Genomic DNA, 11,877 nt, shown 5'->3' with positions numbered 1-11,877 from the left:
CTCTCTCTCTCTCTCTCTCTCTCTCTCTCGTCCTCAAAACTTGATTTTGTTTTTCTGTGTATCTGCAATCACAATGAGTATGTATTACGGTGATCTCACGGAGACGTGGTCGAGCTTCTCTCTTTTGGTAGATAACGCGGTTCTTTTGTACGAACAAGAACACAAGCAAACATCGGAGAAGAAGAAGACGGTATCTTGGAAAGAAGAAGACGAACAGAGAATGAAGAGAATCTTCGATCACTTCCCAAGAAGACCAAGAAGATCATGGTTAAAGAAACCTCTTCAAAACCTCAACGGTGCTTCTACTTCCTCTTCTTCATCCTCACTCGTCAGTCGCAACATGGTTGAGACAGATGAAACGGAGACAACAAACCCACAAAACCCTAGATCCCGATCGTCTTCGTCTTCGTGCTTAACAGAGAACACAAGCCGCAAGAGACGTGCGGTGCAAGAAGGTAAGCGTAGTTTCAAGAAAGCAAAGGTGTCACCTTTATTCTCATGGGAAGGGAAAGATACGCCGGATTGGATGGTGCAGCTGATGAGGAGCATGAAAGGAGGAGCGCAAGACGCAAAGCTGATCTTTGAGAAGACTCTGTTTGAAACAGATGTCAAACCAAGCCAGAGCCGTCTCTCGATCCCTTTCAACAAACTGATCCGAGACGACTTCTTGACAGCCGTTGAGTCAAGAATCATCGAGGAAGACATCAATAACAAAGAAAAGATGGGTTTGGGAGCGCTTCTTGTTGATCAAGGCGTTAAAAAGTGGGGTGTGTTTCTCAAGAGATGGGAGATGAACGGTTCTTGGAACTACGCATTGGTTTGTGGGTGGAATGATGTTGTGAAGGCCAATGGATTGAAAGATGGAGACAACATTAGTCTTTGGTCTTTTAGGTGCCAAGGAGTCCTCTGTTTTGCCCTTGTTCCCCTTCCCATGTGACAGTCTGACAGAGGAGCTCTTCCTTTTTCTCTGTGATAACTTCTTTACTTGATGCGATTAGGTAGGTGTGTGTCTAGTAGTGCCTTCTCAGAATTGTAATTATCAAGATTAGGGTTTTAGTGCAGTTGTGTTTGATCTTACAACACCTTGTTGGGTTTATCTCAAGTAATTTTTAGTTGTTTCTGAGTCTGTAATATGAATTGATGAATGTTTTGACATGAATACGTTTTGTCTTTAAAAGTTTCAGTTTATTGATAGTTGGCTTAATTGTATTTCACGTCTAGTAATAAAGATAATAAGTATTTGGCTCACAGTCTTGCATGAATAGAGAAGGATCTATCAAGGGATATGAAGCTCATATATATGAAATTCCCAACTAACTTGCAATAGACCACCCTGTAATATTTAAAAACTTTTTACCAGATGAGATTCGAAACAATTAAGTCAACCAGAAGTGTATGTCAAAGTCTATTCAAGAAGCCAAACACAGCAAAAGGAATTTAACTTGACAGACAAAATCAGAATACAGAAAAATGATTAACAATTAGAATAATGAAAGCGAGGAAAGGAAAAAACATGAAAAGAAAACAGAAAAAAGTTTTGTGGATTTACATAAAATATCTTTCTCTCTACAGGTCCAAGTTCCACCTATTACGATCCTCACTAGGCGTGGATGAATCTCCAAATAGACTAATCTTTGGTCTTCTTTGATCTTTCCCCATTGGTAGCTTCCAGAACGAATCCGAGTTCTCAAAGAACACGTATGCAAGTATCACTGACCCCATGAACAGGCAAAACAACAGTGCATATATTTGCCACTCTGCTCCATCAAACATACAAAGATATGGGTCAGAGAGAGATGAAAAAAAAAAATTGTATATGTTTTGCAGAGAGTGAGAGAGATGAGCAGTAAGCAAACCTTTCCACTCCTTTGGTACAGTGAGCTTGGTCACCATCTCACCCCATTCGCTTGATGTTGTCAGTATTACCCTAAGCCACAAGTAGATTGATAAACATTACAAACAATGCTCCCAATAAGGAGACGTAAGGGGTTTTGATATATCACTAGTACCTTTCACTAGGGCAGAACTCAAGTGAAGCAATGGTTTGACCAAGGTGTAACCTCTTACTGTAGTGGTATATCTCCATTGTCTTCACTTCAGCAACAGATATATCCCCATCTTTGCCACCCCTTCAAAATAAAATGAGGTTATAACCTTTGTACAATCAAAAGCCTGAACAAATCATCAAAGGATGAAGAAACACACTCACAAAGCAATATATTTGCCATCCAAGCTGACTGCCATTGTGGATGCACTCTTCCTTGACAGCTTCTTGAACCCAAGCTTCTTCCATGTACTAATGTCATAAACATTTACCACAGGAACATCACCTGTTTTTCCAATTGTTTAATCTTTTTTACTTGTTATATTTTCTGAATTTTAACTCAAAAACACTAGTGACCAATTCTTGTAATATATACCTCTCTGAGCAGCACAGAACAGAAACGGTTTTGTTCCATCTTTAGAGAACCGGCACAGTTCAATATTTTCATCCTACACAGTATCAGAGCTTATATCAAAAATAATATATATATAATTAAAGAAGTATGAGTTCTGAGATATAGGAATCAAAATTTAACTATTACTCTCGTTATCACATACCTTACTACGTTCCAAAGTAGACAAAGGGAAACCATCTTCGGCTTTCCATATTCTAGCTGATCCATCAGTTGATGTTGTGGCTAAGAATTCTGAGTCCAGACTACAACAAAAAAAAACTCAGATATGAGAGAGAGAGAGAGAGATGCAGACATTATGCTTCCCATCACAAGTCCCAAATCTTTCTAGAAGATCATTTTGTTTTATTAGCTCAGTAATGCTTCAAGTTGAAAAGAATATGAAAGGAGATAAAGTTCCGGTGATTACCTGAAATCCATATCACGGATTGATTTGTGTGCCTTTGGCTCATCCAAAACTACACTTAGGTTTGGCCACTCCATAATTCTGAGGCATCCATCCTGAAAATAGGTTACAGTATAGTAAGTAAAGCTACAACCAAAATTGTCCCAAATGCGGACAAAAGCAGATGAAGCAGTATTAGTTCGTCCTTACCGCTCCCCCAACAGCTAATTTAGAGCCATCAAAGCTGAAGGCCATACACTTTTGTAGTCCAGCATTTTCGAGAGGAGGGAGTTCTTTGGCTAAGATCGTAATACCTGTGGTTGCTCCTCCAACAATCTCAAACAACCTAAAATAATAATTTGTATTTAGCATCTAGACCATAAACATAACTTTGTATAGACAGAGAGGCAGATGTCTACGTACAAGCATCTATCTGTGTACAATCAAATGAAATGTACAGTCACACTATATTACTAAGTGGTGGATGTGAAATAGATGGAACACTAGAGTTGCAAAATATGGATGCGAGAATGGAAAGACTTAAGATATAGTAGACAAGGATCAAAAGCCAACATTTATAAAAGGCATGAAGATGCACAGCAGTCTCCAACAAATGTATGTTTATATGACCCAGGTAACAATACCAACTAAAAAAAATGGTACCAAAAGAAAGGCTCTAAAGATGTCTTATATATTGATCATTATTTGGGGGAGGTAAAAGCAAGTAATTAAAAAACGTACTTGCAACCACCTTTGGAGGTTGAGCAAACAAAATAATCTCCACCAGGGTGAACTGAGATCGCCACAGGATCACCATCACCCTCTTTAAGCGCATGGGTTGCCTTTTCATCAAAGAAAGAAGACAAACGTATTTATCAAAAGAAAAGAGTTTGTCCTCTGCTTTCTCAGAACAAGAAATTGAAACACATGTTTCGTTCCAGAATCACATGGGACGTTTCAAAAACCAAATTTTTTTTAAAATGAAACTGCGTTAAAAAAGAGGGAATGAATGTACCAAGGGAGAGGAGGAGAGAGAAGTAGTGATGGGATCGAAAGAGAAGATGTGAAGCAGAGCAGGAGAGGCTGAGCCACGGCGTTTGGCAGCTTTGGCGATGATGGCCCAGTTCACTTTCTTGGGGCGACGAACCCATGATCCGCACACCACATGCCCACTTTCACCACGACTCGCTTCTTCAATCTCCATCCCTCGTTGTTCTTGTTTCTCTACACGAATCTTTTTTTTGTCTATCTATCTATCTTTTCCACGCCAATTCGGATCCTTAATATATAGTATACAAATTTTTATTTTTCTTTTTAATTCCTTCAAAAGAAAGTAAAACAAAAAACAAAACAGGAGTTGTACAATTACAAAAGTCAAAATAGGGGTTGTATTTGTTTAATGTGATTTGCAAAATCTCAACTTTGGCAACAGAAAGATTTGAACTAAAATTGGGCATAGTTTAGAATAATTACACAAGTCAAATGACGCTCTAGTAGAGTATATTCCCTTGATCCTTTTCCAAATGCCAATACAACTATATAGCTGACATCGTGCATACTTGCCCATTGGTGTGGTGTCAAATTGTCAATGTAATACAATATCGTTTTAACGAAGTGCAAGTGTGCAACCATAGAACGTAAATTGAATGTTAGAAGACGGTTTCTAGTGAGGTTGTTAAGTAATGCATTCATATGAGAAAACTTATGTAACTGATCAAACAGTTTTTTAACAGGTTAATTCTTCAAATAACCATTTTTTTGTCACAGAAGTAGTTTAAAAAAATGATCAAAATAGTCTTCTTTTTTTATTTTAAAAAATTTATTATTTATTATTTATTTTCAAAATTTGAACCCATCCCTAAAACTCCACCTTTTAACTCAAATAACCATTTCTCCGGCATCATCCAATCCAAAGAAATCATCGGAATCATCTCTGATATCCGCCTGATCTCCTCCTGATCTCCTCTGGTTTTGCACAAATCGTGTTTTCTCACTGTCCTAGGGTCGATAACTCTATCGCAGATACTATTGCTAAACGGGCTCTTCAATCATGTTCTTCCTTGTATTAAACTCTTGGATTGGGCCAATGTTTTGGGCCTCTTCCCTATTTCTTTTTAATGAATTCAGTGACAAAAAAAAGAAAAAACTCAAATGGTTTGCTTTTTTGGAAAGCTATTTTTGTGAAAATATAATTATTTATGCAAAGAGATATTTTAGAAGCAATATATATTTTTAATATTGTATAAGGATTTTGATTCGATAGAATAGATGCGATATATGCGATATTGAATAAGGATCCTGATCTGATCATCAAGTCGAGGTTGTTAAAAGTCGCCTGTTGCAAGAAAACCATTCACAAAAACCCTTAATGGAAGGCACTGGTTCAATTTGGTTTTGAAGTTCGCCACTCCACTCAAACCAGTAAAATCTTCGGTTCTCGGACTCAAACCAAAGTAGTTAAATATGAATCAATTTGGTTTTCCGGTTCAGTAGACAGTACCGATTACTGGTATTTCAACCCGGACCGGACCGGAACCTGGACGCTTTCGTTGATTCCATCGCTTGCTGGCGAATTCGATCTGACCAAAACTAAAAAGTTTTTCGATTCCATCGTCTCTCTCTCTCTCTCTCTCTCTCTCTCCCCCATTTGGTGTGATTCCCCGAACCCTCCTCCCTCCTCTTCTCTCGAAGTGCCGCCATGGTGCTTCCCCTCCTCCGTCGCGCAGCGATCTCCCGCACTTCTTCGCTTCTCAGAGCTCGTCTTCTCCTCGCTCCCGCCTCCGGATTCCACACTCGGTACGCTTCATCCATCATTCGTGATCCTTGACAATTGTACAAGTGACTTCTTGGTCCATTGACTTTTTTCAATGAGCTTAGTTTTTTTTTTTGGCGAAAGAATGCCAATCTGTTGTTTTTGGAATCGATTTGGAACTATTTTTAATTTCCTGAATTGGTATCACGACCTTAGTTTCTGATGATCAAGTTTATTATGAACTCTCTGATTCAGCTTTTCTAATGGAGTGTACCACTTGGACGACAAGATTAGTAGCAGTCATGGTGCCAGGTATGTTCTTGGTTAGTTGGTGATGGGTTCAAGAAAAATGTTTTTACCATATTTTTTTTGTATATAATTCATACTGATCTTAAGAACAGTCTATTCCACTTCCTATCGTTTTCTCTATGTTTTGTTCTATTCATTTTCTTTAGACGAGGTGTTTTGATTTTATCTATTCAATGACACGCTTTTGTTCATATAGAAACTAACTAGCCCAATCATAGGCATTCATGATTTTAAGATTTTATTTAAACTGAAGTTAAGCTGGTTATTTAATGTGTTATTCACATCCCACTGAACATAACCATAATTCGGTGAACTCGTTTCTGTATAAAACTTGGGGGGAATAATTGTGTTTGTCCTTCTCTGATTTTGCCTGTTCTACATTTTCAGGTCTGCCTCGATTGACATGATTACAAGAATGGATAATAGTCATCCAAAGTCTATTGTAAGCTTTCCAGTTAGTACACTTTTTTCCATCTTTTCCTGTTTCTCACATACTTTCTCTTTCATTTTCTTCTAGGTGCGATTTGGCATGCAAAACTTTTCATCAACAGGTAGTCATAGATTGTTATGTCATCTAGTGGAATACAGATTTGGATCAGTTAAAGATCTACAGTAATTTTATTTGTTTTTCGGCTGTAGGACCCGTACCACAGACAGTTCTTACAATGCCAGCCTTGTCTCCTACAATGGTTAGGAACTGAGACTTCAATCTCGTAAAAAAATTTGGCCTCCTTGCGAGAAGTCATTGTCTTACTTTTTCTTTTTTGCAGAGTCATGGTAATATTGCGAAATGGTTGAAGAAAGAAGGTGACAAGGTGGGGTTTTTCTTATTTTTAGTTGACGTTATAGAATGTGGAATATCTCAGTAACTGGTTTAAATGTTGGTTCTTCTTTTACAGGTAGAGGTTGGCGATGTACTGTGTGAGATAGAGACAGACAAAGCCACTGTAGAACTTGAGAGTCAAGAAGAAGGGTAATTCTGAAAAAGCGATCTCTGTGTGTTTTAATTTCTGTTTTTTTTCCTATTCCTCGCCTCGGTAAATCAAATATCTGCCCCATCACAACTATAGCTTACAATAAGGTATGGCTCTGTAGATTTCTGGCGAAGATTATAGTAACCGAAGGATCAAAGGATATTGCCGTTAATGCACCGATTGCAATAATGGTAAGCACAATGACTGTCGTTTTAATAATGATTTGGCAACAAGTTGTTCAGTCATTGATCTATTATCATTAGGAGCTACATAAGTTTTGATGGATACAAAGTTAATCTTATATAATTGTTATGTAGGTTGAGGAGGAAGATGACATTCAAAACGTTTCTGCCCCCGGAGAGGGTGGACAAGTTGGTAAAGAGGAAACATCAGCTCATCAAGAGAAGAAACCTGAAGAAAGTACACAACAAGGAGGTTCCATTCAGCCTGATGCATCAGACCTTCCCCCACATGTTGTCTTAGAAATGCCAGCACTTTCTCCCACAATGGTATGGAATTTCACTCATTTGTGCCAACTTTTGTGGATGAGAATGCATCTACCTCTTATATGTTGAGACCCTAAATCATTTATTTGTTTATCGATCTGCAGAACCAAGGTAACATTGCCAAATGGTGGAAAAAAGAGGGTGACAAGGTTAGTTTCTGGTGACCAAACTGTAGAGTAAATTGGGCATTGTACTTTTACCACAAGTAATCTGGTGTAATGCATCTTCCTGTATTGCTTTTTTCTTATTTCGTGCTCAACAGATTGAAGTAGGTGATGTCATAGGTGAAATCGAGACTGACAAAGCCACTCTGGAATTTGAAAGCCTTGAAGAAGGGTATACCAAACTTTCTGTCGTCTTATTCGTATAAGCAATCACTTAGCGCATAAACAATATTTCTTTCTCTAAGCAGCCTGGTGATGTTAATATTTATTTTTCTAGGAAGCCTGGTGATGTTCATAATTTGTGGATTTTTTTATGGTTGGTTTAAGTGAGAAATAATGTTGATTGAAAAAGTTAGGTCATCTCTTGTTTGAGTGTTCTTCCTTGAACTGATAATCCTGTGGTATAAAGATTGATTTCATATTTCCTAGTCTAGGTATGAGCATCGACTTACCACCATAAAAGAAGATTTACCTGAACTGCTGCATTCGTATTCTGATTAATAATATTATATTAATAAATTGTATAACTTGATGCCTGATGGATGAATTTTGGTGCAGGTACTTGGCTAAGATTCTAATTCCTGAAGGTTCCAAGGATGTGGCTGTCGGAAAGCCGATTGCACTTATAGTAAGTCCTTTAGTTCAGAAGTACATTGACTGAATTGTTGATGCCAGAAAACTATTTAATACTGGTATATTTAATTCATATGTTTTGCTAGCCTCTGTGTAATATACATTTTGTGCATAACGTCTATCGCTCTTCTAGCCTCCGTGTAACCAAATGTTTTACTACAGTATGCCCTCTTCTAGTTTCCTTCTACGATTTGTATTGCCTGAAGTAAAAGTTATGCTTGCGCACTAAATCTTTGAAATACACTTGCTTGCAAACTGAGAGATATTAAAGGTTAATCAATCTGTGTAGGTTGAAGATGCTGAAAGCATTGAAGCGATCAGGTCTTCTTCCGCAGGTGGTTCTGAGGCTGTTACTGAAAAACAAGCTCCTCAAAGTGTTGTAGATAAATCCGGGGGAAAGAAAGCAGGCTTCACAAAGATCAGTCCTGCAGCAAAGCTTTTGATTTTAGAACATGGCTTGGAGTCATCATCAATCGAGGCCTCGGGTCCCTACGGTACATTACTAAAATCGGACGTTGTCGCCGCAATTGCTTCTGGAAAAACATCTAAAAAATCAGTGTCTACGGAGAAGAAACAGCCATCAAAGGAGAACCTATCTAAATCCTCTTCCGTATCGCGGCCTGAATCAAAGTCTTCTGTGACACCGTCAAATGATTATGAAGATTTTCCCAATAGTCAAATTCGCAAGGTAATTAACTTTATTGCTCTCTTTGCTGATAATAATAAAATGTATCATGTAAAGCAGTCCCTCTTGTGGAAGCAAGATGATAAGGTTGTTTTGACTTCATAGTACAATATGCTGGCTTTTTAAAAGTTTCTGTGGCATTTTAAAGAAAATTAGAGCTGGCATCAAAAAGCCAGATCTTTCAATATTTTTTGATGCGGAGGGCTGAAATAACTACCTAATGCTTGCTGCTGTGAGTTGATAAATACGTAGTCAATGTTGACCTGAAGTTATATGGCTATAAATTGCACCAACTTTGGTTGCAACTTTCTTGATCTATGTCAATGGGTGTTAGTAACTTGTTTCTAGTCTACAACTAACTGATAGTGGATGGAATGTGTTCCTTTACTCAAGGGGAATATACTTTCAGCACTGAAGTTTGCTCCTACGATCATAATAGTACCTGACTTCTCTTTGTCTTTTCCCTGTTGACAGATTATAGCCAAACGTTTGTTGGAATCAAAACAGAAGATACCCCATTTGTATTTATCATCAGGTTGGTAATTCACAAACTTTGTATTTTCTTTGTGTATTTGATTTGCTGTTTAAGCATTTGTGTGCGCCTGCAGATGTTGTATTGGATCCTCTTCTTGCATTTAGAAAAGAACTTCAAGGTTTGTCGAATCGTCCTTATCCTCCTTTTTTTTTATTGATAACTCGAGAGGCTCAGGTTGACCTGTGGTTTCGTGATCTGCAGAAAACCATGGTGTTAAAGTGTCGGTCAATGACATAGTTATTAAAGCAGTGGCAGTCGCACTGAGGAATGTACGACATGCTAATGGTGAGAAATAATTTCTCCTTGTAACTGATGTTAGTACAAGTAATGTAATCATGGTTTATTCCACAAACCTATCTATGAGTATTTAAGGCAATGCGGAATCCATGTTGGAATAATAATTGGAAGGCCATATGCCTCCGCTTAGAATATTTAGTAAATGGTTTGAGGTAGCTGGACGGACTTATGATGCATTTTCTAATTCGATTTTAGCTGTTATAGAGTTTGATGTAATGATCTATGGAGTGTAGTCATTTGGTTGACATCTTTCCTTGTGCTTGCTTAAACCTTCTTTTTGGTTGTTTAAAGTGTTTTGTCTTAATGTCTGGCAGCTTTCTGGGATGCTGAGAAAGGAGAAATTGTTTTGTGTGAGGATGTTGACATATCAATTGCAGTTGCAACTGAGAAGGTGCCCTCTTGTGTTAGCTTTTCGGATTACTTGAATAGTTAAAATCCCTTTCTCATCTTGGCATGTGTTGCAGGGCTTAATGACTCCAATTATCAGAAATGCTGACCAGAAATCTATTTCTGCTATATCCTCAGAGGTAATGTATTTTCCTCTGAATTTTGATGAATATGCCAAGCTATAGAGTACACTTGTTTGATCAGTTCTCACCTTATGTCAATGTGCTGATTTTCTTAATTGATTTATGGAGCAGGTTAAGGAGCTGGCACAAAAGGCACGATCTGGAAAGCTTGCTCCTCATGAGTTTCAAGGAGGGACATTCAGGTATCTATCGAACTTAAGTTCGTAAAGCATCGTCTGGAACTGTGTGAAACTTTTCCCTTCTTACTGAGAAAACCATTCATTATGGTATTTACAGCATTTCAAATCTCGGAATGTATCCTGTGGACCAGTTCTGCGCCATCATTAACCCCCCTCAGGTAAGCATACCCTTAACGTTGCACCCTTAAATACAGATGGAAGACTTTTAAGTTTTTACTTTTTACTTGTTTTGACGTTTGTCGTGATTAAACTCATCAGCGTCAATTCTCTTGCAGGCTGGAATTCTAGCAGTTGGTAGAGGAAATAAAGTTGTGGAGGCGGTTCTTGGAATAGATGGTGAGACAGCTAGTAACATCCTTTTGGATATTGCTGTTTTGATTCGTTTATAACAAGCTCTTTTTTTTGTCACTGTTGCAGGAACTGAGAAGCCTTCGGTTGTAACAAAAATGAATGTGACGCTATCCGCTGATCATCGGATCTTTGATGGACAAGTTGGAGGTAATAGAGAGTACACTTTTGCATTCAGCTGTTTCTTCACTGCGTTTCTCCTTTGTTACTCATTGCTTTTTTTGTGATACTGGTTTTGTTTCAGCCTCGTTTCTGTCTGAACTGCGTTCAAACTTTGAGGATGTTCGAAGACTTCTTCTGTGAGAGAAAGATTCAGCTGTTGATCAAATGAAACCTTGATGATTACCACATAATAAACATTGGATCGACGTGCACATCCAGAACCATAACTGTTGGTCTACAGGATAAAGCTCTGAATCACTTATTTCGGGGTTTTTTTTTCCATTTGGTTACCGACTACCAAAAATTGGTTTTGGTTTTTACAATTCCTGAGGTATTTTTGTTTGCCGGTCCTCTTAAAAATAAATAATTTCAGCTGTCAATAACCACCATAACAGGTAAAATGATAAAGTTTTCACCAATCCGAAACAATTTGACGGCCCTTTTCTTTGAAGGCGACTAGGCTGCAAGGCCAATGAATGTGGTAAAATACAGAAATTTGTGTTTAATTAAGAAGATGAGCTCAAACATGCGCCTTGTTTTGTTACGCGACAAACAGATAAATCCATCTTTGACACCTTACAAAAATTAGATCAGTTTTGTCCTGGGTTGCATGGAAGCTTTGACGTCCGCTTTCCGCTTCAGAATCAGAAGCTTATGGAAGCTTTCGGAATCTCGCTTTCAATGTGTTTCCAAAAATACTTTTTTAAAACATATTGGAAGCTTACGATTCTATTTTGGAATCATACTTCCGTTTTTTTGACAACTCGTTTCTATTTTTAAAAAATACAATATCATAAATCAATAAAAATATGAGAAACATTGTTTTTATATAATAATGAAATAGATAATATAAATATACAAGCATTAGAACTAATACTATATATTGTATTTATGCAATAAGGACTTATTAGAGATATATCGTCTATATTCAAATATATTGTGTTAATTATTTACGAAATATT

General features: G+C 37.7%; 3 protein-coding genes across 3 annotated transcripts; 2 read left to right on the top strand and 1 right to left on the bottom strand.

The window, feature by feature from the left end:
- Positions 1 to 13: 13 nt before the first annotated feature.
- LOC108836962 (B3 domain-containing protein At3g25182) lies at positions 14 to 1,086 on the top strand. Its single transcript, XM_018610047.2, has one exon. It carries the CDS (start codon positions 74 to 76, stop codon positions 935 to 937), a length of 864 nt encoding a protein of 287 aa, XP_018465549.1. The 5' UTR covers positions 14 to 73; the 3' UTR covers positions 938 to 1,086.
- Positions 1,087 to 1,422: 336 nt separating this feature from the next.
- On the bottom strand, positions 1,423 to 4,142 carry LOC108829809 (SEC12-like protein 1). The gene is made up of 10 exons (XM_057001064.1): positions 3,857 to 4,142; positions 3,583 to 3,683; positions 3,052 to 3,187; positions 2,866 to 2,957; positions 2,602 to 2,701; positions 2,421 to 2,493; positions 2,210 to 2,330; positions 2,010 to 2,129; positions 1,857 to 1,927; positions 1,423 to 1,757 (listed from the first exon to the last, which is right to left on the bottom strand). The coding sequence occupies exons 1-10, from the start codon at positions 4,043 to 4,045 to the stop codon at positions 1,567 to 1,569; spliced, it is 1,194 nt and encodes a 397-aa protein (XP_056857044.1). The 5' UTR covers positions 4,046 to 4,142; the 3' UTR covers positions 1,423 to 1,566.
- Positions 4,143 to 5,422: 1,280 nt separating this feature from the next.
- LOC130506420 (dihydrolipoyllysine-residue acetyltransferase component 1 of pyruvate dehydrogenase complex, mitochondrial-like) lies at positions 5,423 to 11,359 on the top strand. The gene is made up of 23 exons (XM_057001063.1): positions 5,423 to 5,637; positions 5,849 to 5,905; positions 6,290 to 6,344; positions 6,420 to 6,453; positions 6,542 to 6,591; positions 6,673 to 6,717; positions 6,802 to 6,875; positions 6,998 to 7,067; positions 7,194 to 7,385; positions 7,487 to 7,531; positions 7,645 to 7,718; positions 8,105 to 8,174; positions 8,469 to 8,867; positions 9,339 to 9,399; positions 9,473 to 9,517; positions 9,601 to 9,684; positions 10,011 to 10,087; positions 10,161 to 10,223; positions 10,338 to 10,408; positions 10,503 to 10,563; positions 10,681 to 10,741; positions 10,823 to 10,903; positions 10,998 to 11,359. The coding sequence occupies exons 1-23, from the start codon at positions 5,540 to 5,542 to the stop codon at positions 11,054 to 11,056; spliced, it is 1,926 nt and encodes a 641-aa protein (XP_056857043.1). The 5' UTR covers positions 5,423 to 5,539; the 3' UTR covers positions 11,057 to 11,359.
- The last annotated feature ends 518 nt before the right edge of the window (positions 11,360 to 11,877 follow it).

This window comes from Raphanus sativus, unplaced genomic scaffold, assembly GCF_000801105.2.
Source record: "Raphanus sativus cultivar WK10039 unplaced genomic scaffold, ASM80110v3 Scaffold3217, whole genome shotgun sequence".
NCBI classification, from domain to species: domain Eukaryota; kingdom Viridiplantae; phylum Streptophyta; class Magnoliopsida; order Brassicales; family Brassicaceae; genus Raphanus; species Raphanus sativus.
The sequence above is the reverse complement of the archived record's forward strand: the minus strand, read 5'-3'. Positions and strand labels throughout refer to the sequence as shown.

What these genes read in the sequence shown, in the direction of transcription:
- LOC130506420 (XM_057001063.1), top strand. Translation starts at nt 5,540, where the DNA reads ATGGTGCTTCCCCTCCTCCGTCGCGCAGCGATCTCCCGCACTTCTTCG. An exon ending in AGTAGCAGTCATGGTGCCAG is followed by an intron (nt 5,906 to 6,289) that starts GTATGTTCTTGG and finishes CTACATTTTCAG; the next exon opens with GTCTGCCTCGATTGACATGA. An exon ending in GCAAAACTTTTCATCAACAG is followed by an intron (nt 6,454 to 6,541) that starts GTAGTCATAGAT and finishes TTTCGGCTGTAG; the next exon opens with GACCCGTACCACAGACAGTT.
- LOC108829809 (XM_057001064.1), bottom strand. Translation starts at nt 4,045, where the DNA reads ATGGAGATTGAAGAAGCGAGTCGTGGTGAAAGTGGGCATGTGGTGTGC. An exon ending in GTTCTGTGCTGCTCAGAGAG is followed by an intron (nt 2,331 to 2,420) that starts GTATATATTACA and finishes TTGGAAAAACAG; the next exon opens with GTGATGTTCCTGTGGTAAAT. An exon ending in GAGTTCTGCCCTAGTGAAAG is followed by an intron (nt 1,928 to 2,009) that starts GTACTAGTGATA and finishes CTTGTGGCTTAG; the next exon opens with GGTAATACTGACAACATCAA.
- LOC108836962 (XM_018610047.2), top strand. Translation starts at nt 74, where the DNA reads ATGAGTATGTATTACGGTGATCTCACGGAGACGTGGTCGAGCTTCTCT.